Source organism: Myzus persicae, unplaced genomic scaffold, assembly GCF_001856785.1.
Source record: "Myzus persicae strain clone G006 unplaced genomic scaffold, MPER_G0061.0, whole genome shotgun sequence".
In the NCBI taxonomy this organism is placed as follows: domain Eukaryota; kingdom Metazoa; phylum Arthropoda; class Insecta; order Hemiptera; family Aphididae; genus Myzus; species Myzus persicae.
Window position 1 is genome coordinate 284,035 of NW_019103046.1, and position 21,330 is coordinate 305,364.

Consider the following 21,330-nt stretch of genomic DNA (forward strand, 5'->3'; position numbering starts at 1 on the left):
TTTGTACAATTTTGTGTAATTTTTGTAAAATACATTTCATACTATAAAATTTTTTTTATATAATCTTACCAGTAGGGCTTATAACTTCTAGCAATTTCATTTTTTTTAGAGTCCTTGGAGATGCATATAACGTGAGCTATAAATATATTTCAGAAAACTAAAAACTAAATACAAATTTTTACGTTACGTATTTTTGCATGTTTCAAAATGTATAAATGCTACTATAATTGTTTGTGTCGTATCAGTACCGTATCCTTCAAATCATTTGAGTACCATGACACAATAAACCAATAAACAATTCTGATGTAATATTAACTTTAATTTTTTTTTTAACTTCTGAACGATTAAATAATTTTTAATTAAACTTAATATTTTTTGCACATTTTAGTATTTTTAGTACATATTTAAGGGTCTTTATGATTGTTTTTAAAAGTATATTATTGAGCGTATAATAAACATTTTTTAGATCTTTAAATTATGAGCTTTGCTTATTAGTTATTGCTTATTATTGGCATTCAATATTGCTACGTTCGATACCTACCTAACTTATAAATACTTAACTCATATAATGTAGTCATATAAATACGTATTTTTCCTCAAAGTTGAAAATGCAAAACAAAAATCTACTCTGACTATTAGTTAAACGAAATAAAATAACCAATATATTCATCGCCCCTCTTGGAAAAAAAACAGGTTAGTAAATATATTTTTGTTTTTGAAATATCAACAGTTAAAATTCTCGTCCTATGCAAAACATTTGTTATATGTCTGCAATAATTGAATAAAATTTTGTTATTATCGATAAGATTTATTTACAAAAAAAAATTATGAAAAAACTCGAACTTGCAGTCTTTTTTTCCACATTAATACGTAGCAGATGATTCACCACGTTACAAAGAAAAATAAAAAAAATGTAATTTAAATAAAAAAATAATTAACATTCTTATTGAATTTTATATATTTCCACATAGTTTTAAATTGCTATAAAAATGAATAAAACACACAATTAAAAAAATAAATTGTAAAAATGTACTTCATTATGTGAGTACCTTTGTTTAGAATCGTTGGTTAGCAAATCAAACTCACGACCGTAAGACTTTAAATGTCAATGCTCGATGCTTTGCTGAATTGCTAATCACATGCTCAAATTACAAATTATCAAATAGTAAAAAATATTGTACGGATGAGATAGGTGTAGACTTTTAAAAAGGGACATTGGATATTAAATTACAAACGTATGTACTCATCCGTATAACTGAACCGTTTTGTAACTTTTCATGAGTTGATGTTTGAAAGGAATTTTACAAACACAAAAAATCATCGGCTCGATGAAAATATTAGCTACTGCAGGTTATCGAACTAATTCTGTTAATTTGGTATCTAGCGATGACAAAACTCCGATAAATAAATAAGGACATCCGCCCGTGTAGGTAATTAAATATATTTTTTCGGTCTTCGGTGTCCTTGATTTGAGCATTGTTTGACGTTTTATTTTTCCGTTGTCGTCGTGTTGTCTTATTAATGGATAGTAATATTATGTACGTACACACGGACTTTGGGCTACGCAGCTAAAGAGCTCATTCGATGATACGTCGTATTTTAACGTCGTCAGCATATTTCAATATTTATAACTGAAGATGGCATAATAGGTGCGCACGATCCTACATATGTAATTGGGAATGTCATTAAGTCGCAAACACGAAATTAATCATACCCGGGAAGTGACGGACCGCGGTCTCGGACTCGAGAGATGACAGTGTAAAAAAAAAATGAAAAAAATGAGCAATACCCACCCGTCCCGAGTTATCGTTGCCGTGCGTGTGATTTTGCGTATATTTATGCTCAGTGGTACGCACAAAGTGAATGGTACAGTAATTTAGCAAATAGGAAAAAAACCAGTATAAAGCAGAGTTGCAGTTGAAACGAACTTCGCAGTGTTGGGGTGGGACGTTTTCGAGACGGATTATAACATTTGCACCTATATAATAATATGTACGCGATTAAAATATAATATAATTTCCACCGCAAAGTACCGCGGGTACCTATCTACCTTTACTACTTGAAGTGAAAACTATTGAAATCGAACCTTTTATTTAGTCTTCAACAATGCGATCGTTCAAACTGGAAAGATGTCTGCTAACCGTCATCTTTCTGGCGACTGTTATTTTTTCCACCTGTGATTACGCCGCTTGCTTGGAGTCCGTAAGTACAACGATATTATATACTTATTTGTTTTTATAGAACACTGCTTTTTAAATATTTAATCATGCATGCATGTTTTTAATTACACGCTCTCCGTATAAATCGGTATAATCATTACATGTGCACACGACCAATGACTGCGTATTATTTAATTCTAGTTCATTTCACCTAAATTATAAGAAAACCTTAATGTACAACACAATTAATTAATATAATATGTATAATAGTATAGTATAGTGTAATATGGCATTACATGGCCATTGTCCACATGTCCAAAGGCTGCTTAATATTTGATTCTTGTTCATTTTGCCTAAAACATATAAAAAAACCTTGATGTACAGTGTACAGAACAATTTATCAGTAGGTATGTATTGTATTATAAAATTTCAAACTTATACTGTCTATGTAAGTACTAATTTATAATGTATTTTTCTTAAGAAAAATCATTAATATTATTTTAGGTATAATACCATTATAATGATTATTTCGTCTACGTCCCAGTGTAAACTTGATAGGTACCTAATTATTTTCCGACTTGATGCACGACATAACTCTGCATAGATTGAATCTTCACGACTTACGAGACACCTATGAAGTAAAAAAATAATCTGTAAAGAAAAACATTTTATTGTTATTTATTACACTGATATAATATTATATGCATTACTTTTTGAATATTTTTATTATTATTGGCTTGGACGTTATTGATAAATATATATAAGTAGACTGAATTATAACAAAGTGGTGCCCAGTGGAGTTCGATTTTTTTCCAGTTACAATAATTAGGATAGTTTGGTTGTTGAGGAAAATAGAAAATAATTAGTTAGTATTATTTCTCGGCAAAATAAAATCATATAGTAATTAATGGAATTACGAAGGTTCATTTATTGGAAAAATATCAATTATATGAACTTTATAAGCAACAAAAATAAAAGTATTTGATGAAAAAATATCCGATTTAAGAGCACAGGACCTTTGATTTTGGGGTAGTGGGTTCCATACTTCTGTTTAAGCTTAGCTCATACAAGAATTTAATAAAAAAATTGAATAATTCCACAAATAATTTTTATGACAGTCTGTGGTAAAAATTTTGACAAAATTGGATATTGAAAGTAAAATAACAATTTCTCATCAAACGATCAATGTTTTTTTTTTTATTCACAAATGGTAGAACTGTATAATAGTTCACTATTACACAAATTATTATTTTTCATACTGAATGAAATCGTGAATAGGTATCTATTATCTAAAATTGTATTATTTTTTAGTTTTAGTTTTTTAAGTGTCTGATAAACCATTTAAGGCTCGGTTGAAAAATTTGAAAATTGAATAAAAAGTCCCCCCGTAATTTGTTCTTATTGCAATTTAAGCTCATTAAAAATACAAGCATAGTCTTTTTTTCATAAGCATTTGAAGTTCAAATTTTGACAAAATCAAAAGTTTGACCAATGTTTGCAAATAAGTTTTGAACGTTTAACATTTAATACAACTATATAAGTTCCTCATAAGTTCACTTTATCTCGAGTTCCTGCCCCAGGTGGTGGGCCACTTTATTATAATCCAAAATACACAATAAACAATATAACAATATTTACCAGTAAGGTTTTAACTAATAGTTATATCATATTATAAAATATAAATAAAACAATAATGTTTGTAAAAAACTCCTTAACAGGAATACGCTACGACATAATATTATCATAATATGATGACAGACTTCTCCTAAAAGTCGAAACACGTTCATTTTTCCGTTGTTCTCTCCAAAAGATGGTTGTATTATGTAATGCTCATTATAATGTATCGGTATGATTATTGTGCTGATTCCATTTATTTCCATAATTTCAACTCACCATTTGTACGTACAATAGTTGCTAACCCAACACAACGCAACCATCGGATCATGTTATTTAATTAAAATACTATAAATGTCCATACAATCTATACCGAATCGGCTCTGAATGCAGTTTTAATTAACATAGTACGCTCTTTTATTCAAAGTCCAAGTGTAGTAGGTACGCTTCAATGCATATGGCCCACTAAATAGGTCACCCGTGTAAATGAATGACATTCGCCAAAGATAAAACTAAACAAGATATCATTTTAAATATTTCGCTACTTGAATTAATAATTTGCGTATACCTACAACTATTTGATACACATAATGTGTATTCCGCAGGTGACTGGAGTTTAATGCATTATAATAAATTATAATAAAATACCTTTTTTTTTCCTATTATGTTTTGTTTTAAATAGTCACAATTGTGTTGAATAATAATTCGATATAATGTTATTTTGTAACTTTGTATACTACCCGCGCATGTATTATTATCATAGCAATAAAACAATGAACGCGTTGATGTATTTTTTTATTTAATATATTTATCTCGTCCAGTCATTCAGAAAAATAATATCTATGTATAATACTTTTATTAAATAAAAATTAACATGGTGCATCGTATCAGGCACGCCCACAATAGCCAATAGGTACCGTAAACAAATACAATTTGTGCGACAACTGGCCCGTCTACTTACGTAGGTACGCGTTAGCTCCTATCGTTAAAACTCCAATGACCGTTTTGAAATAGTTTAATAATAATAAAATATTGTATTATTATTATTATAGTCGTACAGAATTAAGGAATTCGGTTATCCTCTGATGACGTACCAAGTGAAGACCGTTGACAAATATCAGTTGGGCATAGAACGAATACCGCACAGTAAACATCGTAGTAATCCACGTCCCGGCAAACCAGTCTTGTTGTTGCACGGTCTGTACTTATCGTCAGCAATATTCACCATAAACAACTCGTCGCTCAGTAAGTCCAAAACGCTAAAAACGACAAAAATAATAATACATTTATGTTGTCCGTTCGCTTGCGAAATGTGTCTAACGGTAAACGACAATACAACTTAACATGTGTAAGCATATTGATACATACAATTATCAAAAGTATGATGGATTGATTCGCAAACAAACTGCTTGTCGTGTACACGTATGGGTAAAACCCATCCAGTTCGTATTGGTACGTACTTGGCAACTGTACCGATTTCTCCCCCCCCAATATATTTTTATAAATATTATATAGTTTTCGAACCACTGGTTTTTTTTTTAAATCGTAACGGATGCCGACTGCCGGATGAACTGGACTGGTTATAAGAGAAGCGTATAATAAACTACCAGACTGGCGAGGTTATTGTACACTTTTTCGCTGATATTTACCGAAGTGGCTTATAATTCAACAATACCGATACACTATGACATCGACACCAACGACTAATGGGAAGTGTCTCACACATTCCAAGTTGGTGTCCGTATAAAAATGTCGGTTACTCGAATTTAATATTCAACAGTATGAAATTAATTTTCCTATAGGGGACTCTGATGAACAGTTTGGCAAAATATTAGATTTAATTCGTGTGATGTATTATCCGGGCAATTATTTTTTGTTTTTTGTTTTATGTTTTATCTCTTATGTACACATAAATTTAAAATTATTTATCCGATCCACTGTATAGTTATAATTATTATGTAGTATTATCAACAAAACATGATATTTATATTACAACGATGATAGTCTCTAAATTCACAGCACTTAAAATGTAATACAACTATAATCATAGTAAAATATTTAAATGAGTCGACTATAAACAGAAAATTTCCTTAATATTTAAGTTTGTTTATATTGTAAAATATAATTAAATTAATTATGTCGAAATATTCTATGAATATTAAGTTAATGACATAAAAAAATTTATCTGAATCAATACGTCAGTATAATCAATTATTTCTTTTATATTTTAGATAAGACGATTTTCTAAGATTAAAAACTTACTTTGTAAGAAAATGTTTAAATTATGCAATGCATTGTTCTATGTATATTTGAGAAATTTTCACTCATAAAACTTAATTTTTTTTATCTATTCACGTTTTGGAGCAGTAAACAGCTATAATACAGTTATTTCTTTAAATTAATTTTGTTTTTCTGTTGTAATTCAAAAATTAAGATTAAAAAGACTTGAAAATTACACCAACTATTTTAAAAACCATTTTCCAGACATTATAAATATTTCAAAACATTTTGACTTTTTTTCAGTTATTTTTCCAATTTATCTTCATACAATTTTTATCTCTCAGTTTAAGACCTTGAAAATGTTATACAAGGTTTCTCAGGAGTTTTTTTTATTTAAAAACACTACGTAGTCACAATTTTTTTTATAAGAGTATAAAATGTAAATTTTAAAATTTTCAGACAATTCTTATTAAAATATTTTCACATTTTTTCACCAATTCCATTTATATTGTAGCTTACGTGTAATGTACTTATTGAACACACTAATAAACATTGTAGATAACTTTAAATCAATTTTTTTTTTTAAAGCTTATAAAATTCTGATTTCGAAAAATTTAGGTATTAAAATCAAAATATTATAGTGATTTTTCCTTAAAAGATTTTGATTATTGAAGTGTTATCAAAATATTAATAGTATAGAGACTTGAATATTTTCATTTTTTTTAGATTATTTTTATAAATACAATCTCGACTATTTATCTAAATCATCACGCACACCTTTCTACGATACCTCGAATGTTAGAATAATAATAAATTCATCCCACCGTATTACAAAAAATAATAAGATACTGTTTAGAAATAGATGCCGTCTATCACACCGTCTCCACTCAGAACCGTTTTTGAATCAATGAAATGATATTTAATTGAATTCATTTTTAACCCATCCATTACACATAGTAGCCTACATTATGTTATTGCACGTCCTTACGTGTTTAATACTGCCCCATACTCAAATACGGATTAAAAGTCGAGTCTAGTAACATTATATTTTATTGTAGTTGACAACTTTAAAATCCATACATGGTATCATAATATGTTTTCTGTTAAATGCATTATGTATTATATTAACTACAATAAGTACTTAAAAAATAAATATATTTTTTTTGCCTAAATTAAACATCTACTACGCAATAGGTTATAATGTATCGTTATCTACACAAATTTACCCTAGAAAATCTAAAATTTGTCTTCATAGAATATACTGTTTACGTAACTGAATTGTATAAATACATTTCCAAAAAATTACATAAAGTTTCAACTTTTTTTCAAAACAACCACTCATCAGATAGGCAAACAATATAAAAATAGGTAAACCTTATACCTAATACACAATTCGTACGAAATCTATGTTGTCACTGAATTATCAGCACAATTCGAATATTCGATTTGTTGTTTCACTGGCATAGTTAGACTGTAACAATAACGTAAAATTGTTTGACTTAAGGTTTCGTCCTATCGGATGCCGGTTTTGACGTTTGGCTGTTCAACGCCAGAGGAGTTGGTCTTTCGAGAAAACTCAGTATTTATAAGAAGCCTGGATCGTCTCCAAAAATGAACAGCATATCATGGGACTTCAGGTATCAATAAACTATTATTAGGTGTATTATATTATTATAATTCATACATTACAGTTGTTGATAGTTAATTAATAACAATTCAAATAGCCAATAAAGAACACATTTTGATTGAGCACGAATATTGCACTTCAGTAAAATACATTTTAGTATTTTACATGTTCAATCTTATCATTTACATACGAGTTATTTGCATATAAAATGACGTAGTTGTTATGGTTTTAAATTCTGTTCGTAGTGATTAATGTATATATTTTGGTATTTGGCTATTGGTTTTTATAGTGTGTGTGGGTGTGTGTTTTTTTGACGTCATCCTTAGATGTAATAAAAATAACTTAAATCTTTAACTTTGAGGGTGATATCTGGTAGGAAATCGGTTTTAGTTGGTACTTGTTGGTCCTTAAAGTCATTCAGGTGCAGGGACGAACTGAGTATGCCCTTGTCATACAGGGACAAAAGGCCCTTCATTAATAAGCATCAAGGGGTCATAAAAATATGCCGAATTTTAAATCTTTATTACCCTCAAATACATTATTTTCTGAATTTGATAATAGAATACTATAATACTTTAAACCAAGGCCATAACTTTGGGGTCGTAGGTACAGCCTCCTCCCCCGACATTTGTAAAAGTCGAACAAGACTTTTTTGATTTTGTACGTACAATTAATAAATGTCCAGTATCCACGTAAAAGAAAATGTTGGATTCCCCCAGAAAAGTTTTTCAATTACGGCCGTCTTATACTATAAACCGATATGCCTTGACAATATATTATATTATTGATTTAATGTATTTGGAGACGACATTATTAATTATGATTTATGGTAGATAAGATATTATAAAATAATAAATATTACAACTGTAATCATGACTCACGGTTATAATGGTTATGCAGCAAGGTCAATATTCTTATCAAAAACTGTATCAAATACTGTATTGAATTAAAATCACCAAGTGCACATATTCGAAAATCGTTGAATTTAATAGAATGTCACCATTATTCAGGAGTAAAAAATTTAATTATAATAAGAATAATACATTTGGGAATAAGAATTTTATGAAAAAACATTCATTTACAAAATATGGACTAGGATATTTAAATTATAACAAATCACTGGCCAATTATTTTTTATTATGAACATTATTAAAACCAGGTGCTGTTTTAAGTTTAAATTTTGAAAAATATATTCTATGAATACACAACGAATTTATAAATGAGAGCTACCTACCTATGAATATCCGTTTAATTATTTATTATTTTTCGCGGACCACGAGGGCTCGCTGACGTGTTTGACAAAAAAACTAATACCTATGTCTCCTCTGCATTTTTTGATTGTCCGGGCTTTTATAATTGTGGGTCAGTAGGGAATCATAGGCCCAGTTCACACATGTTTGGACGTTATTCCAAGTATTTTTCAAAATATTTTTGAAAAAAAATATGAGAAAAAGGGAATTATTATTATGTAAAACCAGTTTTCGACAGTGACCTAGTACAATAATGACGCGCTAGGTTCACCCAATACTAAACTAGATGTATGCGACAAAAAGAGTACTCCACTTTTTATTTAAAAATGATTTTTCTAAGTAAAAACCATTTACCTTATTAAAGTTATGGTTAACAGGATTTTTGTTTTCATGTTTTCAAGTTTTCAATTGCAAATTATTATTTTTTCAGTAGGTATACCCAATAGGTATTTTTAATTTTAAGAATTTTTTTCATAGAAATAGATATTAAAGCTGCTTGTTTTCACATTGTAATTTATAAAAACCGGTTATACGTTTATACATAAAATGATTAATGGCTAAATAAATCCATAAAAAAATTTAAAAATATCTAAGAAAAATAACGGAAATAATAACCAAAAGTTAAAATGTTAAAATAAAAGATTAAAAATAAATGTTGTTGTAGTATGTTTTCTATAAAAAAAAAAAACAAATTTAATACTATTGTAATCTTGTAGAGTAATAAAATGTGAAGAATTTTAATGACTTTTTGGTTAATATAAGTTAAATAAAAGTTGTTTCAGCAGAAAAATCACTTAAAGTCGATTCCCGTGACCGTAAATACTGTTTGAGTAATTAGAGACCTTGTTGAAACATTATCATTACCTACTTAATAATTAAGACAAATATTATTACTATTTCGTATTTATTTTTGTAAACTTGTTTCCGCTAACGGTTATGAACAAAATAAGTCTAAATCAAAAAAATTATAATTTTTTGCCCAACCAACTCCTAATTAATAATTATTATGTATGTAAATTGTATGATAAGCAAAAAATAACAAAGATTGGATATCCTAATTTCAAAGGTATAATTACTATAATTATTATAGGTTGAGTAATGTGTAAGAATTTGAAATATAATATTATGATTGTGTCCCGTGTAAAAAATAAGTGGTCGCATCGTCCAAAATTCTAAAATCAATACAGTCTTTATTACATTATTTTTGTTGTCTTTTTTCAGTTTTCAAGAAATGGGTGTGTATGATATGACTACTACCATTGATTTCATTTTAAAAAATACCGGATATTCTAAATTGGACGTGGTGGGCTACTCCCTTGGGACAACAATATCACTGGTATGTCTAACCGATAGACCAGAATACAATTCCAAAATCAACAAACTTGTACTAATGGCTCCAACGTCCAGGCTTAAATCATCGGGCATGCCACTAAACATGTTAAAACAATATTCTGGTTTCATAAGAGTAAGTATTAATATTTTGCTGGTATAATAGTTGCTCCACGTTTTGATTTCTGCGGAGTTCAAGGGTGTCCTTCCTTGCACAGAAGTTGCATGCAAATATAAATTTCATGTATCCAAAATTAACAAAACAAAATTAATACAATAATTATACGTTTTAGGGTTTCTTAGATGGAGTTAATTTCTTTCCGATTACTCATGATCCTGATACCACGTATCGACTATTGAGACGTTTGTGTACGATTGATTTCGCCTTTAAATATTGCAGACAATTTATTGATTTCTCTCAAGGAATCAATTTACCGATTAATAATGTAAGCAATATTAAAACGAAAACGAGTAAAGTACATTATTTATTATGTTTAGAGTTCTGTAAAGCCATAACATTAATATTTTAATATTTTTGATATACCAATGACTAAGTAATGATCAACGATACAAAACATTAAAGGAAATCGTTTTTACAAACATATAATTGAAATATTTATTTTATATAATTACATGGTTTTTGTATTACATATTTGATATTTACATAAATGAAACTATATATGAATTTAATAAATATTGAGTAAGAAGGGGATCGATTATAAGTACCCAATATTATGATTTTCAGGTTTATTCTTCTTGTTTTTATTTATATATTATTATAAGTTGCAAATTTAATGCAAATACAAAATGAATATAGCGATACATCCCACATTTCGCTTCTCAATATAAGTTACCAAAACATCATAATCATAATGTATTAAATCCAAAAATTGTTTATAATGTGTATATTATTATAATCCACTTTGGAATAGAATACCCAAAATAGATTGATATATTTGTTAATTGGTACCTACTTGTAGGTTAACTTAATTATTTTATACAAGGTTATTTATTTAATACACAACAATCATTATTATACTTACACACTAGTCTTTCGTTGTGGTTTAGTAAAATTAAAATAAATATTTGATAAAATAAGACAAACTAACTACAAGACAACATTTTTGAAACTTTTAGATGCCCAATTATTTTTACTTTTCATCACTATTCTTAGATCTAGTATTTTTTTGTGTACGGCAACTCGTTTTAGTTTTAGATTTATTTATTGTCTTTTATATAAGCATTTGAGTTGATTGTGAGCTGAGTAATAAGAAGGTACACTAAACAATTTTGAGAGATATTTTAGATTCTACACTTTATTTTACTATTTAAATATGAAATAGTTACCTACCTATGTAGGAGGCGAAATTAGTTAAATTGATACTTATTTTTTATACACAAAGATTTTCGAAAAATACTCTGTTTTAAAATATACAATTTTCTGTAGTACCTACGAGAGGCCGTTTTAAAATAATTAAGATCTTAAAAAGAGTCTATCTAACTGTATTAATATGTTAACTTTATTAACTACCCATATGTTTATTTTGCAAAATGTATTGTTATTATGGTAGGAACTTAAAATTAAGCATGTCATCTTTTTTTTCAAAAATCAATCATGACAGTTGGTTTTTAACGATAAAAAGCCTTATAAGTACTTTATACATAATATTTATGTAGTGTGTAGAAATTGCAATAGACATATTTTAAGATGTCCTCAATTTTAAAAGTAGTTTTAAGATAATTTTAAGATAACTATGATTAAAATTGTTTTGTTTATAATATAGGACACAATTTTAGACATCATCTCCGAATTTCCACAGCCAATGTCTTCTAAGACCTTAAGACACATGTTGCAATTATTGACAACTGGTAAGTAAGAACTATAATAACATCACACGACTTGATTTCACTAGCGCCAAAAAATATTTATCAATACATCATCGTTCATTATCATGTTATAAGTTATAACTCACACTTACTTATAATTATATATTATCATATCAGTATTAGTAGGTATATCGTATATGACTAGCATAATATACAATATACTGTTCGATATATTATCGGTACTATAACTTTTCGGTTCATTAACGACTTTATGACGTCTTAGAGCCCTATGTTCTTCGTGGGTATTATTTATTATTTATAAAGAAAATAATTTATTGCAGTACATCAACATCATCTTGCATGTTTAAAGTCCATATTAAAATATAAACTATTTCTTAAGCCATTATATCAGTCTAAAATCACGGTATTTAATATAGAACAAATTGTTATCAATTTTGATGATAAAATACTTACACAAAATATACATGCGATTTTTAGATTTAATATACCTATATTTATTTTATTTACCATTCAGGAAGATTTTGCCATTATGACTATGGCCCTTCTGGGAACTTGTTACACTACAAAACAAAAACGGCACCGGATTACGATCTGTCCAGGATTACTGCTCCTACATATGTTATATATTCCAAAGAGGATACTCTAGTTCGTCCAGTGGTAATTATTACGCTTTTATAATTATTTTACAGCTTAAGATCAAAAATGGTTATAATATAGCAGCCAGCTCTTGAAAGTTATTTTGTTGTTAGTTGTGTATGACAATGGTATAATTGTATATTGATTTTAGTAAAGAATTTTAGTTTTTGATTTTTTCCCTAGATATTTTGTATCCAAATTTTTTTCAACTATTATTGATTTTCATTATCTGTAATTATAATTTGTTCTGCTTTGTTTTAACATTTTTATAATAATTTTTCTTTTTAAAACATGTAATATTGATATCGGTATTTAGTTGTTTTAAACCAGTGTTATCAAGTTAGTAACTAATTTTAAAATTATACTTCAGAATTAATGAAAGATTAAGGAAAATCGTAGGACAGTGAGAGAAATAGATCATTTGAAATATCTAGAATAATTTTAAAAATCCGAGATAAATAAAAATTATTCTTTAAATAATTTTTTGATAATTGATTAAAATCTATATTTTAATCACTACTATTTAGGTACTCGACGAGAAATGTAAGGATAGAAAATGATTACAATTTGAATTAAATGTATTATAATAATATTAAAATAATTAAATATGTAAGAATGTATTAATCATTCATTTTTTTAACATATTAATTTTATTTTTAGGATGTTGAATGGCTCATAACTCAGTTACCAAATATTAAGGATGTACACTACATTGACAAAATACCATTTGGTCATTTAAGTTTTTCATTAAGTCCAATTATGAAGGAAGTCGTGAATATGTATATAACAAATAAATTATTAGATACCTAATAGTATATAATTACAAAAATCAAATAATTAATGATGTATAAAGTGCACTTACTGTAAGCCTACCGAGTAAGCCTACCGACCTAACTTTATTTTAAATAACTTTTTTAGATTTGCATAAAATTGCAAATTTATTATTTACATTGATTGATTGGTGTTGTGAATGATTGTCTATTTTAATTATACATACTTAATATTGTCATTACTATAATTTGCATGCAAATAAAGATGTTATAACTTTTTATAAGTCATACTTAACACCTTTATTATTGTATGTAAAAAATATTATTATTACATCGTTAAAAAATAACATAACTTAGTGATTATTTGGCATTGATGATTCCTACTTATTTGAATGAGTAATGTCTACGATTAATTACTATGGCTATGTATAATTATCACTGATTATATTGTACACAAGTTAATTTTTTCGTAAATATTTTATTTAAATCAACAATAAATTGTAGAACTTTATATTAGAACTTTAATTTTAAGAACGCATATTGTTTAGAAATTTAAATATTAAAATTTAAAAAATTCAAATGTTCGTAATCATGAAAATGGCACCTAAACATTAAGCTAAGAGCTTAAAATGTTCTTTAATATTTTGCCTATGGTTTTATATTCCAAACATCCTAATAGTTAATCATAGTTGTATATACCTATATTTGTATTTGTAGAGTTAGTGTGAAATTGGATATCAACTTTTCTCGTTGCATATGTAAATTCTAAAAAATAGTAAATAATCTACTAAAGCTGTATGACAATTAAAACTACGTAGATTTATAGTTAATAAATATTTTTGTTATGTTACATATTTTTTGTATTATTATTAAGTACTTCCTAGTATAAAAATAGTTCTATCCTTAATATAAACATTTTAAAAACTGATAAACTTCGTTCAAATTTTGAATTAGATACTTCGATATTTTCGAAAAAAATATTCACTAAATAATTGATATTAAAAAAGTGGGATTCTCATTTTTAAAATAGAAGTTTATATCACCGCAAGAAACAATCCTCGAATAGTACAAAAATATTCAAGAATTTGAAAAGGAAGTCTTGAAGAAAGTATATTTAAAAATTCCAAAGGTCAAAATTTGAATAATTTCATTAGAATATGAAAAAAATGGGGTGAGAATGTTTGGTGAATCATCCTGTTTATACAATTTACAATAGATAATGTTATATCCTAGGTATTAACCATTAGGTATATGTTCATCTTCCCTAACACAATAAATCTGATAGGTATATACGCCGTGAACCATGGCAATAAAGAAATTAGCAAATGCACCCGCTTTTAACATAATACTTAAAAAAATATTCTCGGTGACCATTAATAACCGGTAGACAGCATTTCAATCTTCATACCGACACTCAATTAACGTTTTTGCCCTTGAACATCGATGAGATCCTATAAAAAAATTAACGATTTCCGATTAATACCTAAATATTTTCAATAACATTGCCTGGATTGTCTTAGAGCATAAGTATGCACGTTGTATATAAATATTATAATCGGATGTACATTGTTCACTCTGTATATAATATATTAAGTATTATATAAGCTCTTCTCATATAAGTACAAAACATAAATATTTGTTGAGATTCATTTTTTTTCTCATTCAATACTTTTTTTAATAATAGTAATAATAATAAGTAATAACCATGCTTCATTTATTTAACATATTATGCAAGCTCCTGTTAATAATTACTACACTAATAGGTCACATGAAATGCATTGCGCCGTTGAATACCGTAAGTATTTACCTACTTACCTACATAACATACCGAACTTAGCACATTATTATAATTACCTAACACAACAATTATTAAAAGTGTATTCATTTCTGTTGGTGTTTCATTATTTTTTTCTTATACAAAACGCGTATGCGATGTTATTTGATTTTAATCGACTAACATAATATTATTAGGAAGAATCGATTATCCAATTGGGGTATCCTCTGGAAAAATACAAGCTCCAAACTCTGGATAAGTTTACACTAGGCTTGGAACGGATACCTTATAGAAAAAACGGTGACCGGACCATTGGCAAGCCTATCTTGTTGATGCACGGTTTGTTCCTGAGCTCCTTTGTATTCTCGAATACGAATAAATCGTTGAGTAAGTCATATTAATGTATATTATATAAATATAGGGAGGGTGACATAATATTTTTTCACGGTTTTATGATACATAATATTAGTAGAATATTAAATTGTATCGTATAATTAGTACAATATTATTAGATTGTATTACTATAGTAATTAATAATCTATATAAATAAATTTATAATTATAATTATAATCAATTATTAAAATTAAAAATGTTACACTGCTGTCCATAGTTAATGTTATTGGAACGGTATAATATGGCTTGTAAAATATTAACACTAAGTAGTGAGAAAGTAGAATATTATTATGTGGCTATAGCCATAATTATTATTAACCTGCATTAATTACCATTTTTTTTCAATAGTATCTTGTAATCAGTGGGTCACCTATTTATTATAGGTACGCATAAGACATGCGTGATAATTCTTTCAAATAATACATTACAAATATTGTAATTATTAACTATTTCAATGCCAACACGTATAAAACGTATGCTGATTGCTAATTATAACTTGATAATAATACTTGCTATACGTTAATAATGTTTTTACGAAATCTACTCAAACACAGGCTATTCACTATCTGAGGCTGGATACGATGTATGGTTGTTCAATGCCAGAGGAACGGGCTTGTCCAGAACATACAGTATTTACTCGAAACCGGGAACTGCACCAAGAATGAACAAGATGTCATGGGACTTTAGGTATATGATCTTAATGAGATTGTTTACAAATGTGAAATTTGTCATCTGGAATTTGTGATCAATAAAATGCATAGGTTTTCAGTAGTTATTTGACCTGTCTTATTCGAAAAACAATTGTCGGAATACCTAAATAAAGTAAAATTTTTTCAATTAATATTTTTTAAATGATTCCTTGCATACGCCATTTACCGTACAGTTCAAAGCTATAATAATATAATTTCAAAATCAAATAACATCAATATTAACTGTCAGTTTTTAAATTCGAGTTCATTTGCGTTTATAGTATTTTGAACTAATCTAACTAATACCTATTTATTTTACTCCCGATATTTTTACTATCCATATATGTATTTTAAAAAACTTTGTTTTCAATAAGACGTTGCGGCATTTTTTTTCCTTACATACTTGAACGATTTAAAGCTGGAATTAACATCCGATGGACAAAATTGTCACCGATAGTAAAACAGACATGGGCAATCACTTCCACATAAAGACTTATCATGACGTACCTCGCTTAACTACCGCTTACTAGTATGTCACTGAATTTTTTTCTATATATTTCTAGTTTCCACGAAATAGGCGTCTACGACTTCCCGGCCGTCGTAGACTTCGTCCTGAACAAAACAGGACGTGCCAAATTAGACATCGTGGCCTACTCGTTGGGCGCAACCATTGCACTTGTCGGGCTGTCGGAGAAGCCCTCGTACAACAGCAAGATCGACAAACTAGTGTTGATGGCTCCGACGACCAGAATGGTATCGCACGGATTTCCGGTCTCTGCGTTTTACCGCGGTTCCTTGTTGTTCAAAGTAACTACAAATACTACCTATAGTATAATATAATTATAATCTAAAAAAATTCAATGTAAATCATCAATCCGTATCCTCGCTGATTATTTTATAAATTATTCTACATGGAAATATAGTAAGTAACTAATTATATAGATTCCACAAAAATAGTCAAATTATAATTATAAATATAATAGTAAAATTTATTTTATACTGCGGACAACAGGAAAAATTAACATCTAGGGTTTAGGGGAGGAGGGGGGATGAACTTACGAAATTGCCATCAATTATGCCTTAGTGCGATGACTTACTACATGCACGTAAGAGGGTCAGAATAAATCATTGCCTTTAATAGTACTGTCATTGAATAATAATTATATAGGTATATTACTTTTATTCTTTCCTCCGATTTGTGGGAGACTAGATAATTATAGTAAATTAGTCTTCACTATTAGACTTCATCACTTGGCACTCGGCCATGTATTATTAAGATACCATAAAATTTAATTCAACGTACATAACAACTCGTTATAGGCGTTAAATAATTAGATATACCTACATATTTTTAATTAGGTATCTAAAACTATTATCGAATGTGTAACAACAATACAGGAATCACATGATGGCATTATAACAAATGTTACTTCTTTAATTAATTAGAAACATCTAACTCAGAGTAAATAATCAAAAAAAAAAAATAATATTTATGATCAATGAGTTACATAAATATTTTGTAAACACAATTTTTTAGTACACAATGAAGGAACAAAACTTTTTCCCAATTGCTCAAGATCCGGATGCTGCACATCGTTATTTGAGATGGTTGTGTACATATAGGATTCTCTATCCATTTTGTTCACTCTACATAGACACTGCACAAGGCTCTATACTTACTTACAACAGAGTAAGTTACATAGTTTATAATAATTATTAAATAGACACACAGAAACGAAAGGGAAAAAAGAATGGTATCGAGTATGATATTCGTATCCAATGATATTGTACACAATTTGATGTGTTGTTTAACTCTGCATTCTATTCAAGTTTGTTCATAAAATAAAAATTATTCTAACTACTAATTGCTGAATATCAGAATATGAATACAGTTAAACTATGTATAGGTACAAGAAACTATAATTTGTTTTTCCCTGTTCCAGCTCCGATTTATATGTACATATAATATAATATAATATATTAACTTTTTTCAATATTTACCTAAGTACTATATTATAATTAATTCATCATGAAATTGTTATTTACGCATTAGGATATGGTGATCAGTACTTTAACAGATTTCCCACAACCGGTATCTAAAAAAATGTTATTTCATTGGGTTCAATTAATGTCATCAAGTAAGTTGAAATTTAGTATTAAGCTTCCATAACATTATTTGTTAGAAAGGTATTTATCCATTTGAAGTTTAAAGTTTAAACAGCCAAAAATCAGTATTTCTGTGATAATACATTTTAAGAAATATTTATTATTCAACAGACTGATGATAAAAAATTAACTAAGATTTTACAATAATGTTTAAAAGTTAATTTACTCTTTTTTAATTAGAAAATAAATTAAATAAAACATAAATATTTATTGATTTAGTTTTATTCAAATTTGTGTGTTAATTATGATTTGTTGCAACATACCTGTACTATACATTTATGATACTTAGTTACATTTTATAATTATAGAAAGATTTTGTAAATATGACTATGGTGTGAGTGGAAATATGCGATATTACAACATGAAGTCACCGCCAGATTATAATTTGTCCAAAGTTACTACTTCGGTATACATTTTACACTCAAAAAATGACCATTTATCTGCAGTAAAGGTATTTTTTTATTTTAAACATAATGCTATATTTGTGAAACAAAAGCATTTTATTAAGATATAACCTAATTAACCGACTATTTCATTTTCATAAACTGTATAATGTAGATATATTAAGAAATTAGATTAATTAATCTTAAACCGATCAGCTATTTCAAAATATTCAATTATTTTAATAATTATGAAATATACATTTTTAACTTATTTCACCCCTTCATTACTGAAATGTTAACAAAAACACAATAAACTAATTTAAGTTAAGCGTATAAAAACTAAAAAAAAAATGTATAAATAAACACATTTTAAATATATTGGAAGTATAATTATATTAAATTTTAATACATTATAAAAGCGAATACAAAATATTGGACATGGACCATGGTCGAAACAAATTTGAATAAATTTGGGAAAATAATATTATTTATTATTTACAAAGTCGCCCTCGAGAATTTACTTATTATGTGCTGCTGCCCAATGGTAATAGTAATTTAAATATTATCATCATGATACCACTTTAAAATAATGTTTCGTGGGATACTCAAGCATTTAGAAATTATGCGGCCCGGGTACTTATAAGTGGCAGGGAAGGGGGTGAATGTTCAATGTTAAAAATTATAAATACTATTTAAAAATTTATGAAAAAAGCAAAAAAATGCCAACGGCACGTAGTGTTCCCAAGCGGTCACCCATCCAAGTACTAACTACGCCCGACGTTGCTTAACTTCAGTGATCGGACGAGAACTGGTGTATTCAACGTGGTATGGTCGTTGGCGATAAAAGGTAGAAAATGACAATATTTAAATTAAATAATAACTTGCATTTTTAATAAAGCAACAAATTCACTAAAGTTACCTGATAGCTTGGGTTTTTCTTATTTTTCTTTTTTTGAAATGTTTTTAACCAGTTAAGGTCGATGGTACAAAAATCAATTATTGCAGAAATCATTAGTGTTATATCCTTTCGAAGTTTGAGATTTCCTGATTTTGATTGATCAGGTACTTTTTTTTAGTATTTTTTTTTTAATAAAATAGTACGAAAATAAAGTCGCAGAAAGTATTCGGAGCACGTTCATCGCTAAATGTTGATAACTATAATTATAGTAACTTCAGAACAACAATCAAATAGGTATAACGGAAAAGTAAATAAACATTTTTATTATTATAATGTAGGTATAGTGTTTAACAGTAACGCACGCTTGCTCCGACCCCGAGGGCTGTTGTTATCTGTTATTCAAGGAATTGTTCGCATACAAATAGATTTGAGAGAATATCCTAAAGTAAATTTTGGAGAAATCTCCACCAAATCACAAAACATAAGAAAAAAACATTTTGCATAATTTTTAAGTTGACTTAATAGGGACAAAAAAAAAGTTCGTGCGAATTTACCAGTCTCCAAGTTCCTCTCGGGGGACAATGGCCTACCATGGACTTTTATAAGCTATAAAACTGTTCTACGCAATTATAGACCAACACTTCTTGAAACAAACTTTTCTATGAGTTAAAGATAATGAATAAAGAAATTATTTAAGCAACTTAAAATAAAATGAACCGATAAAATTAAAAATTTACCCTATACCGAAATACGTAATATAGAATTTTAAACCAAAATATAAAAGTGCGATAAAAATTCAAAAAATATTCAAATACAATTTCTTGCCAAACATATCAAATTTGCTTAACCCTTAATTTATTCTAATATCATAATTTTGTAATTTCGTTATGATATTGGGTTCAAAATCAAAGACGATTTTTATTAATATATGAAATAAAAATAATTAACATAAAAACTCAATGACAGAATGGACAATTTTATTATTATTATTGTTATCAACTATATTATTTGTATTTAACCGTTTTATTGTTTGGGCTGACTAATCATTTTAAATTTGTGCAAATATTATTATAGGACGTACTTTGGTTGCAAAACAAACTGCCGAATGTGAAAGACGTTTACTACATCGACAGCATAAAGTTCGGCCATCTGAGTTTCGTGATGCATGAAAACATCGATCGGCTTATAAATAATCAAATAAAAAATGCACTGTCGACAACAAATGCATTCAATTCGTAAAATAGTATTAAAATTATTTGTATAGAATTGTCATTAACTATTGTTGATTTTGCTACGTTTTAATACGATGCTGTGTAGTGTGTACAATGCACGAATAATACATAATAATGAATATTGATAATTGTATTTATATTGTGAAACTCAAAAATTCATTTTACTTTTATATGAACACGTTACATGTAAAATATATAATAATGTATATTCTTATTGCTATTATTATGTTTAAATAATTATTAATTGATACAAAAAATTACGATCTACCTGATTGTATTTTTTCCGAATTAGTATCTATATAAAAATAATTAGGTACCTATTATATTAGTTCATGCAAATAA

General features: G+C 27.7%; 2 protein-coding genes across 2 annotated transcripts; both read left to right on the top strand.

Annotated features, from left to right (window-relative positions):
* Nucleotides 1-1,852: 1,852 nt before the first annotated feature.
* LOC111033671 (gastric triacylglycerol lipase-like) lies at nt 1,853-14,303 on the top strand. The gene is made up of 8 exons (XM_022314539.1): nt 1,853-2,202; nt 4,826-5,018; nt 7,498-7,630; nt 10,092-10,335; nt 10,493-10,645; nt 11,984-12,068; nt 12,562-12,704; nt 13,344-14,303. The coding sequence occupies exons 1-8, from the start codon at nt 2,107-2,109 to the stop codon at nt 13,491-13,493; spliced, it is 1,197 nt and encodes a 398-aa protein (XP_022170231.1). The 5' UTR covers nt 1,853-2,106; the 3' UTR covers nt 13,494-14,303.
* A 918-nt stretch (nt 14,304-15,221) lies between these two features.
* Nucleotides 15,222-21,082, top strand: LOC111033662 (gastric triacylglycerol lipase-like). The gene is made up of 8 exons (XM_022314521.1): nt 15,222-15,248; nt 15,425-15,614; nt 16,175-16,307; nt 16,873-17,116; nt 17,847-17,999; nt 18,363-18,447; nt 18,784-18,926; nt 20,831-21,082. Exons 1-8 carry the CDS (start codon nt 15,222-15,224, stop codon nt 20,993-20,995), a joined length of 1,140 nt encoding a protein of 379 aa, XP_022170213.1. The 3' UTR covers nt 20,996-21,082.
* The last annotated feature ends 248 nt before the right edge of the window (nt 21,083-21,330 follow it).

Bases quoted from the DNA above. Each gene is read 5' to 3' on its own strand.
- LOC111033671 (XM_022314539.1), top strand. From the start codon at position 2,107: ATGCGATCGTTCAAACTGGAAAGATGTCTGCTAACCGTCATCTTTCTG. The intron at 2,203-4,825 runs GTAAGTACAACG...TTATTATTATAG, and splicing joins ACGCCGCTTGCTTGGAGTCC to TCGTACAGAATTAAGGAATT. The intron at 5,019-7,497 runs GTAAGTCCAAAA...GTTTGACTTAAG, and splicing joins CATAAACAACTCGTCGCTCA to GTTTCGTCCTATCGGATGCC.
- LOC111033662 (XM_022314521.1), top strand. From the start codon at position 15,222: ATGAAATGCATTGCGCCGTTGAATACC. The intron at 15,249-15,424 runs GTAAGTATTTAC...TAATATTATTAG, and splicing joins GCATTGCGCCGTTGAATACC to GAAGAATCGATTATCCAATT. The intron at 18,000-18,362 runs GTAAGTTACATA...TTTACGCATTAG, and splicing joins CTATACTTACTTACAACAGA to GATATGGTGATCAGTACTTT.